This window comes from Oryzias latipes, chromosome 22 (assembly GCF_053564925.1).
Source record: "Oryzias latipes strain Hd-rR chromosome 22, Olatipes_Hd-rR_3.1".
In the NCBI taxonomy this organism is placed as follows: Eukaryota; Metazoa; Chordata; class Actinopteri; order Beloniformes; family Adrianichthyidae; genus Oryzias; species Oryzias latipes.
The window spans coordinates 17,965,341-17,988,855 of record NC_136258.1 but is presented as its reverse complement, the minus strand read 5'-3'; the positions used below and the strand labels follow the sequence as shown (position 1 = coordinate 17,988,855).

Here is a 23,515-nt window from a genome sequence, read left to right as displayed (position 1 = left end):
ATGTAAATCCTTTGACACATTCTACAGTTTATTAGTCAGAAATGAAACTTCAATATTACTTAGTTGAAAACAACTAAAATATAAAAACAACATGTAGGCAATTCAGTCATTTCAAAGCTTGTTTAGCATATTTGGCAGTGACTGCATGGCTTAAAACATATCTATTTTGTCAATTGTTCATTTATTTTAAACTTATTATTTTCCAAACAAAAAAAAGACAAAACGTAAAAAACATTATTTATCATATTTGACTAATTTGATGTGATGTTGAGATCTTTTCATAATGTCCATGTTAGACGTGTCTAAACCTAAAATTCATATACGAAGATTCTCCCGCATCCACATATTCAGAATAAAAATGTGCTGCTGTTAATGTCAACATTTAATACTGACCACAACTTAAACTCAATGCATTTCCAAATTTATTTTAAGATGAGGCAATGTGCAAGTCATGGTGAATGTTAAATTGAGCTTTCTGGAAAATAAAGCATCAAACAAAATTCAAATCAAAAAGAATCAATAAAGAAGAGAAAGAGTTGTGCCAACATCAAACAAAGATAAAAATGTAGTGATGGCATTCACTGCTAGTAATGCAAAAACTAACAACCCAGATTTTATAGGCGAATACAAGTGCAATTGTGATTGAAAATTAAAATATTAACAATAAAACCAAACACATGATCCAGGAAAGTATGCACAACAAGGCCATTAACTAAAACAAACAAACAAACAAAGAAACAGAATGAGTTTGAGGCATCAAGGGTCCACAAAAATAGAAGTTATTAGAAATATCAAGTGTTTGAAAGTTAAAATCTGATACAGATCTTCAGTGTTACACAGAATTCCCTACATAAAAAGACATGCATAAGTCATAAAATAAAAAAAGCTAATTTCATTAAAAGAAAAAGCATAAATTGCATGAATTTTTGAGGTCATTAATTCTTTTTGTCAATTCTAAAAGATTTACCAGAAAAATGTTTACACTGACCTTCCCCCTTCATAACCCTCAATTATAAACTCATGCAGTTGTCATAAACTACTTAAAAGGGACATTTGTGGTCAAATCAAGTGTTATATGATTGATATCATGTAACTTGTCAGGTTTTTTTTAAAAGACCTTCCCACAGAGAAAGTATTTTTATTAACAGTGCTTTAATCATAAAAATCACAAAAACTCTTCAAAACAATTGCTCAAATGCAGTAAAAGAAAATGACTGATTCTCAATTAAGGAGAATGCAAATGTGCCAAAGTTTGGTCAAGGGTGAAGAAAGGAAACATTTCTAGGATCTACAGTATGTGATACTTAACAATTTGAAAATCCTTCTGTTGTTATTTGTGTATGCTAATAAATAAATAATACGTGTACGTGGAAATTATGTTTTCTGGGAAAATATATAATATACCTAAACTGTAAAATGTTTCTTTGTAAACACATGAGAGATTATGTGGTCACAAAATATCCAGTAAAGTTTTAAAGAAATAAAAAAATGACTGATGGTCATCAGAAAAACAAATGGTAACTCTGGTTGGGCTAGGTTTTCCGTTCCACGTGTGTTCCACAAACCCATGTATACGGCGGGACACCCTGTTATCCACAAAGATATAACGAATGATTAAAACATTGGTCTCTTATGGCTTTCATTCATTCATCTTGTTAGAATCCAACTTCATAAAAGTTAACCCATTTTTCATTCATTTTCTCTTTATGTTTTCAAAAAAAATTAAGACAACAAAAACCAGAATGTAAAGAAATAGAAGGCTCTATGGTAAAATAAAAAAAGGCCATTGAAAACTTGGAATAACTACATTATGAGTCATTTTTAAGTCCAGCGATCACCCTTTTCCCCCATCTCTGTACCACACTGAGGTCTGATTTGACCAAGTGCTGCCTTTCCCTTGCCCATCAGCAAACCCAGCGAAGGAAACCATGTGTCGGCCTTCTGGCTGCAGTATGTTTGCGTTTGCAAAAGGTTAGAGAATGGAGAGAAGCCAACCCCTGTACAGGGTTTCAAGTTCAGAGCGTTGGTAGACAAAAGCAGCAAAGCTTTCACAACTTTATTTGGTGTCTTTTTCTTGTTGGTCCTCCATAGAGTTGGATTTTTCTGGTGTTAGGGGCAAAAAATGGATACTTGGGTTATTGTTCTGACATGAAAATAATATCTACATTTTCATTCTGATATGCAAAAAACTGTATATAATGGGTGTTATACATATAGGGTGTTTTGAATTTTAAATAGAGTTTACTCACCAGAGTCACTGGTTGCATGACTTTCTAACTGTCGTGGAATGCTTGGTTGTGCTTGCCTGAAAGATAATACGAAAGTCTGGTTCATAAGGCACATTTCTCCTTTCTGCTCACTAAAAAAAGACCTTTGAACATGTGTACACATATTACTGAAAGTTTTTTTTTTTGTTAAATTCAAGTTTTACAGATCAAATCCTACCGATCAAAATAAGCTTGTCTCCTCTTCCTCAGCTCCTCAGCAGTAAGTGTCTCATTCTGGCCTGGTTTATCTCCACATGTAGAACTCTGTACAGTCCGTTTTTCGGATTTCACATTTCCCACATCAGACTCTGAAGATTTGTTACTCATGCCTGATCCTAGTTAAAGGAAAAACGTCAAAAAAAGGGTTAAAAAATTCCAATATAATAAAATATTTTCAAATCAGCCTGGAGCTTTGAAATGGCACACCTTGCATGCTGAGCTGAATGGCCCTGCGAAGGTCAGCTTCTTCATCTTCCACATCCATTTCCTGTCTGCTGAGTGCCAGAGCTCTCTTTAGTTCTTCATCGTCATCCACAGCCTCATCTGATACAACGTCCATTTGCCCCCGAGCAACGGATCTGCTTCTAAAAACAGACATGTATTATGTCCAAACAAGACCTAATGTAATCCAAGCGAGGACCATTTTCCACAAACCTACCCTGAACTTGTCTGAGCCTCATCCTCTCCAATTAGCCTGGGCCGTTGCTGTTGTTGAACCCGCATTATTCCGAGAATCTGCTCTGCTTCACATTCGGGAAGATTCCCTTGGATCACAAATATGGAATATCCTGCAGAAATACATTATTTTTGTATTTGTGTACCAAAAGGTGCAATAGTGTAAACAAGTCGGCTTTACAATACCTTCTTGTTGTAGCTGTGCCAGGAAAAGAGCTAAATATGTGTCTGATATCAGCTCTGGTCCAGTCAAGAGTGAATTCAAGTTAAACCACTGTAATAATAATTAAATAAGTAAATTAAGCATCAACACACGTATTGAAAAGTAAAAAAATAAAAATCGACATACCTGTTGTCCAAGCTTGCGTATGGTGAACCAATGCTCCTTATAATTGCAAATGAAGGCCTTCTCGTTTCTTAAAGGCAAAGACATCAAGTCAGGATTTAAATGTGGGTGTGGGATCGACTTGCTATACAAGGAAGTCTTGAAAATACAACTTTACATTGGATTTATCATCAAGCTCTGGTACTCCCGGCTATTGAAGAGAATTAACTCCAATCCCCACACTCGGAGAGCATTGCTAATTACCTATAAAAATCAGTCATAAGGAGTGATAAGACAATCTTGTAAAGTTGATTGCTAATGATCATATGACAAAGCACATAAACATACTTGTATTGAAAAGAATCCGCTGTCGTCCATGTTTCCAGATGGCTGCTATAAAGTTATTATTAAAACAGTTGTTTAAATACATGTACCACTGCAGAAAACATCTGTTACCTGTCCCCACTTACCTGTAAGAAGGTCCTGTACTCTTCACTACCCATACCTCCTTCTGCCATTCTCATTCTCTCCTCTTCGTCAAGCTGATGAGCAATTGAGGACAGGTCTACAGGGGTAAAATACTCCCCCTGCAAAAGGTTGTTGAGGCAGTGCTGGGCACATAAGGAACCCTCTTGCTGAAAACAAAGAATAACTGCGTAAACGTATTGAGAAAAAAAAAGGTCTCCACTTTTTCAAAATGGAGTGCAAAAACTTACAAAACCTTGGAGATAGATTATACAAAAAGCTAAAGCAACTACAAAAAAATAAATAAAAAATAAATAATGTTTCAAACATCTAAACAACGAGCAACATACAACTTTAGTATCCTTTTTCTTTAATAATTATTGGTGGAGTCGAAGTGTACAATAAATACCGCAAACTCGTTTTCTAACTTCATTCTATTAGCTTTTAAAGAAACTTAACAACACCTGGTTAGCAAGTGAGTTAGCATTAGCAGTCTGAATAAAGCCAAAATAACATTAGATTGAAGCTAGCACCGGCTAAACACAAACTCTAAATAAATGCTAAGTGTCTTTACTCTCTCCGACTACACACGAGTAAAGGCGTTCAGTTTAATGTCACAAGTAAATTGTTTAAACCTACTTTTTCATGAAATATGGAATCCATGTTTAGATTTCTGTCAAACATTCAACTTTGACCCCTACTCCTGTAAAGATGGGAACCAATCTCTATTAGCGCCCTCTATGGATCATTTTGGAGTACAACCTCGCTCCGTTCCAACAACCGAAAGGATATTGGTCACACAGGAAACCCCCCTCCTTTTTCGGCAAATGAAATATGGCAGAGAGTAAGAAACACCTTGACGGACTGGAGCTCAGTAAGGTATGGCGTTGCAAATTAAAAACTGACAGTTATTACCGAGATTCGGATATTTGACACGTACGCGTGGGGTTATAAAATGCTACACAGAAAACGGGCTCAACGCGCAGTGACGGTCCTAAAGCTAGCAGGCAGAAGCTGGAAACGGCTAACCGCTTTACTAGCTTAGAGATGCTACAAAACAGGTTTATTTTTCGGTATTGTTTAGCATCAGCGATTTGAATCTTCGTCAGAAACGCGATCTGTTTGCAGATGTGTAGGTCAATCTGATATTTTAGTACTTAGTTTTGTCCAAAACCCCGTTTTACGAGTTTTAAACACTGAGCATCAGTCCTGTTTTTTTGAAGAATTTAGTGAAAAAAAGTTGTATCTTTCGAAAAATGAATGTGAAACTGAACATTTATTACGAACCATAATTTTATCGTTTAAATTTTCACAATGATCCTGCCAACTATTTACATCCCGATTTGTTGAGCTAATCTTCCTTCACACTAACTTATCATTGGACTTTTATTATAAAGTTTATTATATCCTAAAAGGAAAGCAGATTTGGAGAATTCAGTAACAATGTTCTAGCTTTTCTATATACACATGATCATATGTTGTCTGTAGTTCAAGGCACTAAAGACTAGAAAGTAGGGGTGTAACGTTAAATTTTAACCATGATTTGATTCATATCATTATATTTTTTAGTTGCTGATATGATTCATAGGTGATATTGGTTCATTTTGAACGATACGATTTATAGACTGAAAATCGATTCAGGACATTTTAGCCAAAAAATCAACCAGTGTGTGACTCGGTGATAAATACCTGGGTACTGTAGAGCAGGTGAAGGATTCTCCTGCAAGAATGTGTAAATTAAATAAATAATAAAGTGTGAATTAAATATGTGTACAAGCAAACAAGTGAACAGGGATTAATGGCAAATCCATTGACATTTTAGTTTCCTAAAGTTCAGCCCACAACAAAATAATCTAAACAGAACATTATTAGAACATTCTACCACACTTTATGGTCACATGTCTTTGTAAAAAGTGTTTCCACACATTGGACTGTAATTATGGATTGATCCTTTTTTGCAGCCATCACATGTGTGTTGTCCTCTGTGATGACACCGATTCATATTTATGTTGTTGTGAAATAAACTTACCGTGCCTCAATCCAGATGGTATTCACTAATATCAGCTCTAATCGATTCATTTTGAAACAATTTTATAATAGTAAAGGTCGATGCAATTATCAATTTGCCTCGGACAGATTGATCTGGTTGGATTATATCTATAAGAAACATAATAATGCTGCCTTTGAAGTTAATGTTTGGATATGTTCTCTTATGGTGAATTCCTCCAGCATTTTTTTAAGATCCCCCACTTAGATCTGTTATCTCTTTTAAAAGTGCATCATCCTTTCTACATTTTTTTTGATAATAAATCATTCTGTTTTTCAATAATAAGTTGTGGATTCGGCACTTTGGAAACATTCAACTGTCTAGCAATGACCTTTTGCGTCATTCTGTCCCCTCTTCCATGCACACTACTGTCAGTGATCATCTTCTGGACAACTGTCTAGTCTGCTGGCTTTCAACATCAGTTTGTGGCCCACTGATGACGGCGCATTTAGAGACCCAAATCTCTGCAGAGGATTTGAATATTTGTCTTAAATGTGGAGTAATATGAGTCTAGAACATTGACCTTTTTACAGCTTTCAGTCTTAGAGGAATTTTTTTTTAATCTTTTCATAAAAAAGCAACTTATGATGGTTATTGTTAGTTTTAGCATAAGATAACACGGACCAATCAGCTTTTTCTTTTTCTTCCAGGAAAAACGTTAGCCTCTTTTTGACCATTTGAGAGGAAATGAAAAAATAATCAGTTTCAGTTTAGTAACTTCAGTGTAGGCCTAGACAATATACCGCAAATTTATCGTTATCGCAATATCCAGCTCTGCAATATGCATATCGCAAAAGACGGCGAATATCGCAATAAATCGCAAACCCAAAATGTGTTAAAACAATCTTCTAGCAGCTTGAAGCATTTAACGAATCAAATAAATCCCTTTATGCTTTGACCAATCAGATGGACGCCTTCCCATTGTTGACCAATCAGATGGAGGCCTATTATGTTAACCCTGGTCCTGACGAGCCTCAACCCTGCCTGTTTTCCAGCTCTCCTTAACCAGCTTGCTGTTGATTGGCTGACTCAAGTGATTTCACATCCTGATTGACTGAACACACCTGACTTTGGTTATCATTATCGAGCAGTCTAGGGAGAATTGGAAAACAGACAGGGTTGAGGCTCTTGAGGACCAGGGTTAGCCACCCTGACGTTTGTCCCCCATGTCGATGAGGGTCATTTGGAGTATAATTTTTAAACTGTTGCAATGAAATGGGAATGATGTTTTTGTTTATTTTTCTATTTGTTTATTTACCGCAAATTTATCGTTATCGCAATATTGATCACTAATATCGCATATCGCAAGTTTTCCTCATATCGTGCAGCCCTACTTCAGTGTTTAAAAAAAAAGATAATTTATACTTTTCAGTGTTTTTTTTTACTTTCTAACAGTTTTAGGTCTTTGAGCAACAAGCGACAGTCAAAAAATGTTTTCTTGTTTGATCAAATATGTGTTTGCTTTGTCATTTTGGTGTTAAACAATGAAAACAATGTTTAGCGTATTTATTCTACCACTGCTCCGGTGTAAATTCTAGTTCAAATTCATCATTGCTTGATCTTATTCGTCAAAATACTGCAGTGTATCGAAAACCCAACAGGTTTTTGTCAAGCATCATGAAAGATAATTTGTTTAGTAGTCGTGACTAATTTCTGCGTTTTTCTGCATTTATTGTCTGTAAAATGAGAAAAAAGGTAACTTGAAATGTTTTTCTCCCAGGAATGGCAGCAGGCTTCAGACTGCAGAGCCGAGCTGCTCGGTTACCTGAAGGAGCAGGTGCCACAGATCTTTTGTCTGAGGAAGGAGTACAGCCCCCAGGAGGAAGAGGAGCTCCTGCAAAGTCGGCTCCTCCATCCTCTGGAGTGCTTCCTCTTTGGAGAGGATCCTCAGCAGGGCCTGGAGAAGCTCAAGCAGGGCAGCACCTCCTCCCAGCTCTGTGGCCGTGTGTTCAAAGAGGGAGAGACCGTCTACTCTTGCAGGTCAGAACGGAGGACCTGGTGGTCTGTAATAGATACATGAAACCTCAAACGTTTGGAGGAATTTGTTAAAACTGTTGCATCTATTGACTATTTAGACTCCTTTTGGTTAAATTCCAAAATCTATTAGACCCTGTCCTTAAACTTGTGCAGTTTTTAGCATTAAATATACGATTAAAACAAACATATTTCATTCTAAAGTGGTAAAGTCTCAAATTAAGAAGGCAATTGTTAAACTGGGAAACAATAAATAATTATCAGTGTATTTCAGTGATATTAGTTTGGCCTCTGGTGGTTTGATTTGAGGAGAATCCTGTTACGTTTCGGTCAGGCTGAGTTCTAAAAGTGAATAATTGATAGGTTGGGATTTTGTGCCAATGTTGAGTCATGCTGCAGAATGTGCTGTCTTATTCAGTGACGCTGAAGAAATTTTAAGTATTTAGAGCTGGCATATTAAGATTATAGAAATGTGTGCATAAAAGTGTGTTCTTTTAACGTAAAATAATAAGTAAAATCAGCTGAAAATCAGATAAATTATGTTGGCAATAAACATTTTTTTTGTGTTTAGGGACTGTGCAATAGACCCCACATGTGTCTTGTGCATGGACTGTTTTCAGGATAGCGTGCACAAAAGTCATCGTTACAAGGTTTGTGTTTTCTTTATTTCCTGTCAAATAGATGTGTGGGATACAAAAGTATAAATGTACTCATTTTCTATGAATTTCTATAACTAATCCCACATATTGGTGTGGTTGTCATCACGAAAACGTTGCAAAATGTTAGTGTAGTTAACTTGTGTCACCCATTAATTCATCTTTAGTGACTGACGATGCATTTTATATCCCAGATGCACGCATCCTCGGGGGGCGGATTCTGTGATTGTGGGGATGTGGAAGCCTGGAAGATCGGCCCTTGTTGCTCCAAACATGACCCAGGAGCAGCCACTGCCATGGTAACGGTAAGTTATGTAAGCAAGGGGGAAGACGGATGTAGGAGGAGTGTTCCTGTCCCATTCTGTGTCAGTGAACCCCAGAATGCTTATTTACCCATCTTGGTCCTGGATGCTGCTCATCTGGCCGTAACTGGATGAAACGAAACAGATGCTGTATTGCACTGATAGAGGAAATAAAGTAGAATGCCCGTTGAGAATTTGAATGATTATGTGAAAAAGAAAATAGGTATGAGCATAACACTTTGTCAACATAAAAACTACCACCTTGTGCAAGGTTGACTTGCATTTACAGCTTCTGAAGGCTGTTTGTGTGTCTCTGCAGATGCTAGACCCTTCTTTGCTGATTGGTGATGTTTAGGCTCATTGATAAGATAACGCTCTGGGCTTTCGGCAGACCTGGAGCTCGACAGCTCCCTGCCTGTTTCCATAAACAACAGGTGGTCCTGTTGACATTCGCGGCCTCAGTCTGACATGTTCTGTTTTTGCCACACAGGATTCAGTTTTGTGTTTTAACTCATTCAATGGTTTAAACATGCGGAGTATCTGCTACAAACGGCTCAAATCACCAAGTTTTGCTTCCCAAACCTCTTGTATCTGCACACACTGTAAAGCTGGAGAGAAGATACTTTTTTGATTTGTCTTTGTGCTTATTTTGTCTTATATTTGCTTTTTTTGTGTCCAAACTGTTTGAAATGGCTGTAACAACCAAGCTTTATTAAAAAAAAGTTTTGTATAGCAAAGAAATTCCCACTTATCAATCTATACCAGCTGTTTTTCATTATTTATCATTTTCATTAACTGTTTATGAAACAGGAAATGAGACGTTGTTTTAAGGACACAAAGACATTTGATCATACTAATTCTTTGCTGAAGATTGTTTGTGGATCAAACTGTGGAGACAGAGTTCCACTGGGAATTTTAGTGTGATATGGAAGATTCCAGAGGAACAAATAAACAACTTTTTCAACCCTTTTCTGCAGGATGAATGGGTTCTTGAGCCAGACTTATGCGAGCGAGTTAAGAAACTGTTCCGAGTTCTGCTGCGCTACCTCACAGACTTCTTGGTGTGGGAGGAGAACTTTGAGCTTTCAGCTGAACTTCAGCCTGGGTATGGTGGTGCCAGATTTGATGACAGTACACTCATATGGCAAATATTTGGTTTAGCTTGAATGTGCCTGTTTTTCTTTCTTAAAGGACTAAAGAAAATGCGTATTACTGCGTGCTCTACAATGATGAACACCACTCGTATGACCATGTGATCTACACCCTCCAACGCTCTGTTAACTGCAACCAGGATGAAGCCAAAACACACACAACACTTATTGACAAGGAGGTATTTTGTTGTTTTTTTACTGTCACTGTCTATGTTATAAATGAAAGCTCACTGTAGTTTATTACTTCAGGGGCGGCGGGCTGTAAAGCGGGGAACCCTTCGTTCTTGCCAGCAAGCCAAAGATCTCATCAAAGTAAACCCATTTCTATGAATGCTTCCTTTTTACACCATGATCTCACAAAATACAAACCTTTCCTTTTCTGAATTTCAGTCCAACTCGGAGCACATCTCCCTGCAGCCGCTGCGGGTGGAGATCCTTCATGCAGTAGTGATGGCTCATCAAACGTTTGCAATCCGCCTCGGCTCCTGGTTCCAGAAGATCATCGGCTACTCAGGTGCAGTAGCCATTCCTGCTAAAGCAGTATTAGAAGGAAAACAGGTGGTGGTTCTATTCCTATGGTGCACAAACTGATATGTCTACCAATCTTAAGAGAACACGATACAGGAAGAAAAAGGTCTGCACATCTGAGTGTGTTGAAATGTTTGCATGTCTGACCTGTGCTAGGGGCAAAGGATTGGAGTACAAACATTTTGCCTTGTTTTATCTGATACACTATAAACAAAGAAAAACGGCCAGAAATGAAGATTGGAGGAAGAAATGTGCAGCAGACACGGCATTTAAAAAAACACATCTCAAAATCCTTAAAAGACTTAAACTAGGTTATAAATACTGTAACAATAATTGATGTCATTTTCTCAAAAATAAATAATTCATTGAGTTTTAATATGTTTTGATAAATTATGTAACAAGAAACTTTGATACCCTTGTTGGTGGTAGAGTTAGGACTTTGATCTTGTCATAAATGTATTCCAAATCAGTTTAAAAGCCGAACTCTAAACCACTGATGTTTTGGGGACTTTTTTCTCCGAAACTACTCTTAAAAATTTTCATCAAGAAAACAACACCACCACCACCAAAACAAAATCATAAAAATGTTACTGTGTATTATTATATATTGATTAGAGCAGGGCCTTGAGGCCTCGGGGCCTCTGGGCCGTTGTCCTACATGTTTACCAACTCACCTGCCATTGAAGCTCCTTATTGGCTAAACACAGCTGATCCAGGGAATCAATGCTGCACAATATGAGGAAAACATGCAATGTGCGATATTAATGATCAATATTGTGAAGACGGTATGACTTATGATACATGAACAAATAGCAAAACAACTAAAACATCATTTTCATTTCACTGCATCAGTTTTATTCAAATAAAAGTCAACATAAATTATACAGGAAGTTATCTCAGTAAGTAAGAAGTTGTAAATCAGGGAAACACACCAGAGAACAATCATCTAGCTTTCTGGTAGGACTGGCCAAAACTAATATGTTAATGAAGAACAACGTAGGCAGCTTTTTTAAAAACATAATGGTTTCTCTGTCTATGCATGTGTGTATTGATCGTGCATTATGCCGTCTTTTGCAATATTGCACAAGCTGATATCCCAACTCCAATACATTTTTTATTTATTTTGCAAGCCCAGTTGGTTTTCTTTGGTGTTGGTGCCGTTTTTCCCCCAGCTTTTTTGCCTCTTATACTCATCTGTACTCTGTTTTGTGCAGTGGGCTTCAGACAGGTCTTCTGCCAGGTGGCACTTGAACCAAACGCAGACAGAGATCGGCCTTGTCTCATCAGTAGACTGATGTTGCACGATGCCAAAATGTACAAAGGTATGCAACCACAAGAGGAATTTTCGGTTATACTGATAAATCAATAAATTGTATTTGTTTATATAACACTATCCTAAAAAGATGTTTCCTTATTTCTGGAAGGAGCTCGCAAGATTGTACACGAGCTGATTTTCTGCAGTATGCTAATGGATACAGAATTCAAGAAGCTCTTTGCAATAGAGTTCACAAAGGTGAGAAACCTTAAAAGAATAACAATTTTGATTGGTTTTATTTACAGTAAAAGTATGATTTTTGTCTTGTATTCAGTACTACAAGCAGCTGCAAAAGGACTTTATCGTTGATGATCATGAGAGGAGTATATCCATCACAGCTCTGTCTGTTCAGATCTTCACAGTTCCCACACTTGTGAGTTTGTTTTCCTTTTTTCTGATTGATTGTTTAAAGATTGTTTGAGCAAAACATATTTAAAGTGAATTTTAAAGTTGTGCAGTAAAGAATCACTTATCAGTCACCATGTAAACCATTTATCAAGGATCTTTACGTTTTTTTTTGGAGCTTGTTTCACATAAGAGAACTATGAAAATGATGGCTAAATATATATTTTTCCAAACTATTGTTAAATCTTTTTTCAGTTTATCTTAACGGTAAGAAAAAATCATCAAAAGATACGCTATGTTGTAATATGTTAAAAGATTTTGTTCATAATTGTAGATTTAATACTCAGGACAGAAAAATAAGGATTTAAAAACATTTATTTCCTTATGGTGTAAGTATTTTTTCAATAATTTTTTCTTCTGTAGGCCAGACAACTGATGGAAGAGTGCAATGTCATTAGAGTGATCGTTGATACCATCATGTACCTGCTGCAAGAGCATCTTGATGACAACAACCGCTTTTACTTTCTGGGCTACAATTCAGACAAGTTTGCTCGCATCCAGATTATCTTCCACGACCTCAGGTAATGCATATATTTTTAATGAAATTCTTGGTTTTATTCGTAAGTCCCGCCCCTTTTTGAGTACGTTTGCTCTTTGTCTCTAAGGTACGTTCTGATCAGCAAACCTTCAGTATGGACCCATCAGTTACGAAGACAGTTTGTGGAGGGATTCAGAGTCTTTCTCGGGCTTCTTAAATGCATGCAGGTACCAGAATTACTTTACCGTGCTTAACTAAATCTCTAAAAGTAGCCCCTTTTAAAAGAGTTTTTTATTTTTAGGGTATGGAGGAGGTGAAGCGGCAGCTTAGTCAGCACATTGCAGTGGAACCAGAGTGGGAAGCTGGTTTTACTCTTCAGATCCAGATGCGCCACATTCTTTCCATGTTCCAGGACTGGTGTGCATCGGATGTAAGAATCTCCACACTTAACAGACGTCATAGTACAAATAATTCTCTTTGCTGCACGATATAAGAAAAACTTATGATGTTAGTAATGCAATGACAATATAACTTGTGATTTATGAACAATGGCAAAACAAGAGTCAACTTAAATTATACTCCAAATGACCTTCGTCTACATAGGAGGCAAACATTCAACATAATACTTCAAGATTGTTTTAGCACAGGTAACCATTCATTGAGATTTTCTGCATTTTTCACGATATGTATATTGCCAAGCTTGAAATTGCGATAACGATAATTTTTTTATTTTTTTGTATGCAGGCCTACTCTTTGGGTTTATTGATAGCAAAAGAATAATTGAAGTCAGCTATTAGGAAAACAGTTAAATAATGCTGTTGGTCACAAAAAGTAAGACACAGAACTTATTCAAAGTGAAGTGTCACTAAAAGAATGTTTTAGTTTGAGGAGAGAAAAGAGGATCTTCCCAATTGAATGCTAATCTTTATTAGATTCACAGAAAAAAAGAGGTTTAATCAGTTTAAGATGTTCAAAACTAACTTAAACCACAAAGACGACTTTTAAATGTGTATTTGATGCATTCCTGCTTTTTCTTAAAAAATGACCGACTTAATGGATGAATGCAGCGCTCCTCAAGTCTTTTCTAACCCGTTCCCTCTTAGGAGGAGATCTTGCTGCTTGCGTTTAAGGAGTGCCACACAGTTTTGACCCGATGTGACAACCAGCCCTTCCGTAAGGAGGCGATAGACTTCTACATGTGCAAACACATCCTCCATGTTCAACCGTACAAAGTTTCCCAGGATCCTGTCAGCATCCACCTTCCCATCTCCAGGCTTTTTGCTGGTAGGAGAACTAACGATCCATAAAGTATGGATTTCTAAGCATCATGTGCAACTTATGAACTTAGTATTTTGTGATTCTTAGGCCTGTACGTACTTCTGTGTGGGACAGGAGTGATCGAGCATCTGGATAATCCTGTAAGTGACAACAAATATTCACATTTCTTAGAATTTAATTTTTGCTTGTTTTTAGTGATCTACCGCTGTAAGTTAATCAAATAGAGAATATATTTTATGCTTTAAGATGCTTAAAAATTTGGAGTTTTGAACATTTGTTCTGGGTTTCTTATGGGTCTGCTGCAGGAAAGCTATGACTTCACTCAGCTTGCAGAGCATCCTCTGCGCTGCATCGTGCTGGCTGCTCAAGTCTCTGCTGAAATGTGGCGGAGAAATGGATTGTCACTCGTCAGCCAGGTAAGCCATGTGTTTTGGGAAGCACAAACCCTTTTAAATGACTATTCTGCATTATTTCTTACGTGACATTTAAAAAAAAAAGATGAATCTGCATTGCATGAACAGGTCTACTACTATCAGGACGTCAAATGCAGGGATGAGATGTATGATAAAGATATCATCATGCTCCAGGTGGGTGAAAATGAGACATTATCAGATTTTTAGTTCCTATTGTTGAACATTTGTGGCAATAACACGGACTCCGTACTGTTCAGATTGCCGCATCTAAAATGGATCCAAACCACTTTCTCATGCTGGTCTTGTTGAGATTTGAACTGTTTGAATACTTTAATGGATGTTGCTCAAGTAAAGATCAGGTAAGTGGTACTTGGAAAATCAATGATAACATATAAAAAAAAAACTTTGCTGTCAAATAAAGGGATTTTCACTACTAAAATGAGGTTTTCTTTTTAGGACCAGTTGATGCAGTGGAACCGTTTGACAGAGGAGATGCTCTACCTCTTAATCGTTATCATTGGTACGGTCTCCAGTTATTCTGATCAGTTTATTATGTTTGTAATAATAAATAATGGAAGCCTCTTTGCGTCTCTGTGTCCAGGTGAGCGCTACGTTCCTGGGATCAGTCGAGTGACCAAAGAGGAAGTGACCATGAGAGAAGTTATCCACCTGCTGTGTATTGAGCCCATGGCACATAGCAGCCTGGTTAAAAGCTTACCAGAGAATGTAAGATGTTTAAAAGCTGCACTTTAGATTAAGCTTCAAGCATTTCAAAAAGGAGCTAAATAAAATGATTTCTAACTAGGAAAACTATGAAACTGGTCTGGAGGCCGTCATCTCCAAAGTTGCCACATTCAAGTAGGTTCATGTTGAAAGAATGAGTAATTTTGCAAATAATCTATAAATGGGTTTAAATCTTAATGTGTTGTTTCTGTTTGTAGAAAGCCTGGAGTGTCTGGTCACGGGCGGTATGAAGTTAAAAAAGACCGGCTCATAGAATTCAACCCTTTCTTCTATCATTACTCAAAATCCCAGCATAGTAAGGTACAGAACATTGCTAATCCAAATGGATGTTTTTCTGGAAAAAGGAACATTTCCCTCATCATTCATTCGTTTTAGGCTGAAGAGTCTCAAAAGAAGAGGAAAGCTAAAGAAGGCAGCGAGAAAGGTGACTTATCATTTGAGTTCAATGGCTCAAGTGCTGCACTTTGCTATGTTTCAGCTGTACTAACATTTTGTTTGTTCTTAGCTCTGCCTCCCCCAGTGCCTCCAGCCTTTTGTCCAGATTTCTCAAACATCGTGCGCCTTCTCAGCTGTGACATTATCGTCCACATCCTGAGGCACGTCCTGCAGAGAGCTGCAGAGGAGCAGCCCACCCACTGGACAGAAGCCATGATCCAGAGGGTACACACGTTGTTACTTTACACAACCAACCGTCTAAATCTAAAAATGATGTTTTTGCCTCGTTGTAGCTGGAATGGAAAAATGAACACTTTCCTCTTTCAGGCCCTCCACCTGATCGGCCAGGCATTGCTGGAAGAGAAAACGCAGCTTGAGGCGTGTACTGTGGAGGAGGTGACATTTGATTTCAGCTTGAAAGCCAGATGTGAGCAGCAACAGTCACCGTTATCAATAAAGACCAAAACTGATCTTAACTCCATGAGCTGTTTGTGACTCAGGTCTGTTCTGTTTGGCAGTGATTGGCTCAGAACAGGACAAGTCAGTGTTCTATTTGTTGTCCAAGATCAAGACTCTGCCTTCCATTGATGCTCAAAAAGACATGATCATGTGGCTTCTACAGGTATGGATCAGTCCAGTGTGAGATATTTACATGATGATATGAATGTTCAGATTTGATGCTATGTTTTGTGTCTCTTTCTTCTAGATGTTTGACATAATCAAGTGCCTTAGAGAGAAATCCAGCCCAACTGTATCAATGGCCACCGAAAGCGCCAAGCCAGAAGAGGTAGAAAAATAAAAACAACTCAGGAAAAATTGGCTAAAAAAGCAAATATGAGATAGAACATATAAGCATGTATCAGAAAAGAGTCCTAACAGGTCTATTATTGTTTCTTTGAATGATCCAGAGCGCACAGGACAAAGAGAAAGCTGAGCGGAAGAGGAAGGCGGAAGCAGCTAAGCTACATCGAAAGAGAATCATGGCCCAGATGTCAGCAATGCAGAAGAACTTCATTGAGTCAAACAAGATGCTGTATGACAACATGCCTGAAAGCGGCATCCAAGGGGAACCGACTCCAGCTGCACAGAGGTAAGCAGAACTAATCAGAAGATTTCCTGACAGTTTTGTAAAGCCTGATACTGATTCTTCTTTTTGTAATGGTTTTGGTTGTTGCAGTTGTGCTGTAAAGCAGAAGGAGCTTTGCATAGCCATCGGGCCTCAAAGAGGCTCCACCCAGGCGGAGCGGGAAGTTCTCACCTGCATTCTTTGCCAAGAGGAGCAGGAGGTTTTACCACACGCTGCTGCCATGGTGCTGACAGTGTGTGTGCAGAGGTCCACAGTGCTGACTCAGTGCAGGGGAAAGATACCGACTATCAAAGCAGATGGTTAGCCTGATTTCGCTAATCATTTTATTTTCACTCCCAGCCTTAGTAAGGGTTAATGATCATTTGATTTTTCCCTTTAAAGGATCGGGGACATATCCCCTCTTTACACCTCCTAACTTGGCCATCGGGACCCACACTGGCAGCTGTGGGCATGTCATGCATGCTACATGTTGGCAGAAGTGAGTAGTTTATAGAAGACCCTTTTCTTTTTTTTAAATCTTTTCCTAAATTTAGTGTCATAGTCATTTGGTTAGTGTACACATTTCATGAATTACTGCATTTTTTTCCCCCTCTTACCAGATATTTTGAGGCAGATCAAAACACAACCAGGAGCCGGCTCCACGCAGAGCTCATCATCGATTTGGAAAATGGAGAGTACTTGTGCCCGCTGTGCAAGTCCCTGTGCAACACTGTGGTTCCCCTCATTCCATTAGAACCACTATCATTTGACTAGTAAGACTAAGAATTAGTAACTTCCACAGAGAGTTCACATGTTAGTAAGTTTACAAATTATTTGATTTTTGTGGTTTGTCTTGTTTGTGCAGTGAGAATGCAGGAATAATTGGACAACATCTGACTCTGCCTCACTGGATCCAGGTCCTCACCTCCAGGATTAAAGGCCTCAAGGCACTCAGTCAGGAAAACGGTAAACAGGCATTAAAAAAAATCAGTGATCCAAAGAAGTAACCTGCATTTTTGAAATTGTAACTTTAAAACGACATCCTATAGATTTGATTGCTGATGGTAGCGGCTCCTCTGGTGTGTATGGAGACAGCCAACCAGACTTCAGATCCATTTTGAGCTTCGGAGTGCAAGAACCGTGAGCAACACACTCGGCTGCTTCTTCACCTGACCCTCTCCTTTCCTCACCTTTTTTGAAATGTTTGCTTTTGGCCCTTAGGAGGAGGTTCTCGGACAGCGTCACTGAGATGCTGGTTGTGTGTGCCACCACAGTCCACAGAGTGGGACTGAGGACAGCACCCAATGAGCTGTGTCCCCTGGTGCCTGTCATGGCCTGGAACACATGTGCCTTCACTATTCACGCAATAGGTACAGGAAGACCTCCATATTTTATTCGTCTTGATGCGTAAAAAGGAGCATTTCTGAAAGTTTGTTTCCTTGTTTTTCAGAAAATGTTTTGCAGGAAGAGGACAAGCCAATATTTGGATCTTTACAAAACAGACAGGTGGGAGATTGGATAGTAATGCTCAATAACAATCAGTTAATAAATTGCAAATATGCGGGCTGTAAATGTGTGTTTGTCTTTTAGCTGGCAGGTCTGAAGGCGATTGTTCAGTTTGCTGCATCACAGAGACTCAAGTGTTCTCAGGCAGTTGTTCAGCGGCACTTCAAGGACATGATGGGTGGTATGTATTCCATAAAAGAATGCTTTTGTGCATGCTCCAAAATTTAGATCAGATAACCTGTCTTCTGTTGAGTAAAGCTAAATGTTTTGCAGTTTATACCAAAGCTTCTCACATCTAATAATTATTTTTGCAGATATTTAGAACCAATTTTGTTGCCTTCCTTCTTGGACTGATTCCAAATTAGTATTTTTTGGTGTTGTTTTTTCTGATTCATTATTTATTCATCGATAATCTTGGTTTTTGGGTATTGTGACATTTTTTCCTCAGAGGTTGCTAAGCTCTGAAGTTTTCTGGGTTGTCTTCGAAAAAGTATCCCGATAATTTTGACCCTTTTGTTGTTGCTGTGGTTTGCTGGGCCCAGCTAAGGTTTAAGACGCTTGGACTCTTGTTTTATTTTACATCTTTTATTTCTCATCATATAATGACTATTATATAGTAGATTTAAACTTTAGGACCAGTTGCTGATGAATGGATCTTCTTCATTTTCATGTTGTCATGTCTGTATGAAAGTTTACTTGTCTAACAGCAAAATACTTCCTATTAGAGTGATTCAACAGTAAAATAAATATATTTCTGTTTTTTTAAATTAGTGGTTTTGTTCAATTTCCTTTATAGCTTGTGTTAATCTTTGATATTGTATTATTTAATCTTATTAAACATTTTAAACTGCAGGGAAACAAATATTTTCTTTTTTTTATCAAACTTGGCATAGATATTGATCCTGTTTGACTCTGCTTTGTCTTGACACTTGCCTCTAATCCAGATTTATTTTTTCTCCTCAGTCTTGCTGCCTGCTATGAGCAGAAATAACACACCTTCTATCCTGGAGGTTGACTTCTTCCATCTCCTGGTAAGTCCCTCAACTTTCTCAGACCCTAAAAGTTATCCGTCTGTCATTCAGCTGTGCCAGTGTCTGCTGCAGGCACGTGTGCAGATTACAGGTTTTAGGCAGTCGAGAAGTTAGCTGTAGTCTAACAACTAATATAAATATATTGTTTTCCTGTTCTCTTAGTAATTAATAGTTTATTTTGTTTTTAATTTAAAAGCATATGCAAAGACATGTTTCATCTTTTATTAGGTTTTCTCATGAAACCTTTAGTTACGTAGTTTGAGCTTTGCTTTTCTTCCCCTTCAGGTGGGATTAGTTTTGTCCATGCCCTCCCTGTATCAGGAGGAGGCTGTGGACTTGGAGCCATCTTCTGTGAGCGCCGCCTACAACCACCTGTACATCTTTCATCTGGTTACCATGGCTCACATGCTGCAGGTCCTCCTAACATCCACAGGTACTAGTCCACATAAAAAAGTGTTTTCATGTTTATTTAAATCTGCTAACCCAGTTCAGTCACTAGTATTGGTTTTTATGTGTGCAATTCATTGAATTTCTGTGTAGATTTTCCTCCTGCAGCTGATGGAGAGGAGACAGAGGAAGCACGAGCAGCGGCAGAGTTGTACACTACAGTGTCAAAGCAAACTGGAAGGTACACGTTGTTTGCAGAAAGTTTTAAAAATTAAGAACATCGTGTTTTGAGTTATTGTCTTATTTTGTTAATCAACATTTTTGTACTTTAGTCTTTAACTACTGATACCTGCCTTGATTTGATTCCTGCTTTCTTCTCTTTTATTTTATTTAGTTTAAACTAATCACAGTTTAAACAACATTGTGAAAATGTAAAAGCTACAGGTGAAGCCACTGAACTACCCTTTAAATCAATTTTATTAAAAGTATACTTAATAAACTATACTTTTTGTTACAACACGTTTTAGAAGGTTTCTTATATGACTAAGACCTACAATATTTGCAGCAGAATTTTATTTTTAAACATGAATAATTTTATCTTTTAATCCAGTGTTGTCAGACCTGTTCAGATTTTGCTTCAGATTACAGTGCTGATTCAAAAAGATAAATGTGTGGGGCTGGTTCACTGTATAGACAACCCTCTGGTTTTTGCCTGATTGTTTTTCTATGTTCATTTGATCTCATTAACTCTTTTATATTTCCTTTCTTTCTCTTATTTCAGGCTAATTCCTGATTTATCTGGGAGCTCTGTGGCACAAAGAGTGAAGAAGGGGATCGAGCCTTTCCTGCGTTGTGCTGCTCTCTTCTTCAATTACCTTACAGGAGTACATCCTCCTGAGGAGCTCTTTCAAACTTCTGGTATTTCAACCTGTGATTCCAGAATTATGAAGTGCTGCTCAGTTAACAGCGTATTAATGAATATTGATTTATTTTTTGGTTGCAGTAACCTCCCAAGGACAGATGGAGGCACTCTGTAACTACTTGGCACTTCCTTTCAATGTGTTTCAGCTTTTCCAGGACTACAGAGACACCATTTCTCTATTACTACAAAGGTAGAAGAACCCAGTCATGGGGGAATTTTAAATGCACTTGAAGCAAAAAAGTTTTTATGGTAAAAAATTAGGGCTGCACGATATGAGGAAAACTCACGATTTTAGTGATCAATATTAGTGATCAATATTGCGATGACTATATAACTTGTGGTACATGAACAAATAGCAAAACAAATAAAAACATCATTTCACTGCAACAGTTTAATTTAAAAAAAGAGTAAACATAATTTAAATTATACTCCAAATGACCCTCGTCTACATAGACGGCGAGCGTCTAACATAAATGGTTCCATCCGATTGATCAACAACGGGAAGGGGTCTATCCAATTGGTCAAATACATAAAATAATTTATTTGATTCTCAAATGATTCAAGCTGTAAGATTTCACACATTTTAGGTAACCATCTATCACAATTTTCGGCGTCTTTTGCGATGTGCTTATTGCACAGCTTGATATCGCGATAACGATGAATTTGTGATTTATTGTGCAGGCCTAGTAAAAATGTTCTGTATTCTCATCAGGTGGTGTGGGAGCCCAGCTGTCGCCAAAGCCTTAAAAGGCAAAACCCAGACTGTCAGGTTGATTATTGCTTTTGTATTATTTCCTATTTTTTTTAACCAAAAACATTCTTTTGGTTTTTGATATAAGTGTATATATTTAAAAAAAATCAAAAATTTTCACAGCTATCCCAGAAGAAGGAATCGTTTGATTGATCTTCCTGAGGATTACAGTGTTCTCCTTAACCAAGCCAGCCATTTTCAGTGAGGAAAACACACCTTTCTTAAAAAAAAATTGCTATTCTTCTATGTGTTAACCATATTAACTATTTTTCCCCTTCCCTTTAATTTTCTGACAGGTGTCCAAAATCTACAGACGATGAAAGAAAGCAACCAACTCTGTGCCTTTTTTGTGGGGTGATGCTGTGCTCGCAGAGTTCCTGCTGCCTCAGTCAGCTTGACGGGGAGAAAGTGGGAGCTTGCACTGCTCATGCTGCTACGTGTGGCGCTGGAGTGGGCATGTTCCTCAGGTTGGTCACGAATCAAAGGAGTTTGTTTTTAGTGCTACAGAATCAGAAAATGAAGCAGGTTCTCTCCAGTTCAGCTTTGAATTGAATTGTTGTCTTGTCACCAGAATAAGAGAATGTGAAATTGTCCTGATGGCAAGTAAATCCCGAGGAAGCACGTACCCAGCTCCATACTTAGATGATTACGGGGAGACCGATCCTCATCTTGGGTAAGAATTTAGACCTAAGTTTGTCCTCAAATTCACACTCATGTACAATTTTGTTGGTTTGCCTTCAACTAATTAGAGGAAAAAACCTCTGTACCCTTGAAATAATGTAAAAAAAGAAATGAAAAAATTGTTGCTAACAGATGACAAGATAGTTTTGCTTTAGCTTTATCTACACAGCCCTAAATGTGGTGTTACTGTATTATTGATATACCTGCTTGTGACACCTTAACCTATTTTGTTCATGAAACCTTTATTTGGCTGCTCTGCTGCTTCTACCACAGTGTGTCTTAGATTTGTGCAGGATTCAATCAAATCTTCAGAATATCAAGATCCTGCACAGAAGTGACACCTTTCACAGTTGGAGCAGTTTGCTCATGTGGAGTGAAGCAGCAGTCTCTGTGTTTTTGTTCTCAGTAGTTTGTGTTAAAATTATTTTGTTGAAAGAATTTAACGCCTGATTTTTAAGTCAATTATTTAGCGATAAACATTTCATTCATGTGTTTAGATTTTTCCAGTTTAGCTGATCAGATTATGATTATTATTAATGATATTCAACAGTTTTTGGTCATTTTATAAAACAAATCTTTTGTGTTTTTTCCATTTTCAGAAGGGGCAATCCGTTGCACCTTTGCCCCGAGCGTTACAGGAAGCTGAACCAGCTGTGGCAGCAACACTGCATCCTGGAAGAAATCGCCCGCAGCCTGGAGGTGGTCAACGTTATGTTTCCCTTTGAGTGGCATATGTTGTGATAGTTGCTTCAGCTTTGAAACCGCCAGCAGTGCACAATCTAGTGCTCCCAAAGCACAAATTGACACGCACATATGCATTTAACACTAACACAAGGCTTAAGTAGAGAGGTGAGTTTATGGAACCTGGGAGAGAAAAATGGCAATTTAACCCAAGTCGCCTTGTTTTAATTTATCTGCAGTGAGTTTTTTGCTGGTGTGAAACATTTGGTTTTAAAAAAAATACATCAAATACACGTAAACCTGTTCTGGTTTTTATTATTATTTTTCCCCATTTCTTTAAGCATTTTTTTTAAAATAAGCTATTCTTATTTTGTTCAGCTCATTGCTATATTGGAATGTTCAACCCAAGCATGACCACACATTCTCCAAGCTTTTGTCTCTTCATTGTAAATATGCTCCAAGATACCATTTAGTTTCACCTTCAGCCACGTAGAAAAGTGCATCAACCTATGTAAAGAACTGTATTTTACTATGTACGCAAACAGCTCGCCTATGACAAGCATGTACACCTATTGTAAGCAGTCATTTGTCCACCGTCTCTTAAAAAACAACTAGCCATATTTATATTTAATTCCTTTATAATCTTAAAACCTTAAAGCCACAGTTTACAAGCAAAGGACTGCATCAAACTTTTGAATGGAACTATTTTAAGGCGGTTTCAAATGTTAAATAAATTCAATTAACATGCAACAAATATTTTTTTTTTCTCTTTTATTTTGAATAATCCAATGTCTTTCAGTTTCTCCTCTATTTTTTTCCTATTTCTGGAAAACCAAGTGTGAACATGAAGTTTCTTCCTTTTTATCCTGTTGGACAGTTTTTCCTGACTTCCAGGCTGTAGAAATAAAGGTGCACACCGACCTGCTAACCATGTTTTCCTGTGTGCTGAAGAAACAAACATTTAAGTATTAATGAATTCATGTAAACAAGAAATGCACCGCTGTCAGCAGATTAAAGGAATGATCATTCAAG

General features: G+C 37.7%; 2 protein-coding genes across 3 annotated transcripts; one reads left to right on the top strand and one right to left on the bottom strand.

The window, feature by feature from the left end:
• Positions 1–399: 399 nt before the first annotated feature.
• Positions 400–4,509, bottom strand: atxn3 (ataxin 3). Of its 2 annotated transcripts, none has more exons than XM_011490370.3 (11): positions 4,372–4,509; positions 3,738–3,902; positions 3,616–3,660; positions 3,446–3,531; positions 3,292–3,358; positions 3,129–3,216; positions 2,926–3,055; positions 2,694–2,851; positions 2,446–2,602; positions 2,250–2,305; positions 400–2,103 (listed from the first exon to the last, which is right to left on the bottom strand). In XM_011490370.3, the coding sequence occupies exons 1-11, from the start codon at positions 4,414–4,416 to the stop codon at positions 2,057–2,059; spliced, it is 1,044 nt and encodes a 347-aa protein (XP_011488672.1). In that variant the 5' UTR covers positions 4,417–4,509; the 3' UTR covers positions 400–2,056. The 2 variants fall into 2 exon arrangements, with proteins under 2 accessions (XP_011488672.1, XP_078796400.1); XM_078940274.1 differs by lacking the exon at positions 4,372–4,509 and adding an exon at positions 3,984–4,000.
• Positions 4,476–23,514, top strand: ubr1 (ubiquitin protein ligase E3 component n-recognin 1). The gene is made up of 47 exons (XM_004082560.5): positions 4,476–4,611; positions 7,500–7,759; positions 8,325–8,403; positions 8,604–8,714; positions 9,689–9,816; positions 9,903–10,041; positions 10,112–10,174; positions 10,253–10,376; positions 11,605–11,712; positions 11,815–11,903; positions 11,980–12,078; positions 12,474–12,631; positions 12,716–12,815; positions 12,890–13,018; positions 13,692–13,872; positions 13,954–14,006; positions 14,172–14,282; positions 14,388–14,453; positions 14,537–14,638; positions 14,736–14,799; positions 14,881–15,005; positions 15,085–15,137; positions 15,221–15,323; positions 15,399–15,447; positions 15,529–15,683; positions 15,786–15,885; positions 15,977–16,080; positions 16,165–16,245; positions 16,367–16,548; positions 16,636–16,844; positions 16,927–17,023; positions 17,145–17,297; positions 17,390–17,490; positions 17,574–17,664; positions 17,746–17,894; positions 17,975–18,030; positions 18,115–18,211; positions 18,994–19,061; positions 19,347–19,494; positions 19,602–19,689; positions 20,230–20,366; positions 20,452–20,560; positions 21,083–21,139; positions 21,245–21,322; positions 21,418–21,588; positions 21,693–21,794; positions 22,402–23,514. The coding sequence occupies exons 1-47, from the start codon at positions 4,567–4,569 to the stop codon at positions 22,541–22,543; spliced, it is 5,214 nt and encodes a 1,737-aa protein (XP_004082608.1). The 5' UTR covers positions 4,476–4,566; the 3' UTR covers positions 22,544–23,514.
• Position 23,515: the final 1 nt, after the last annotated feature.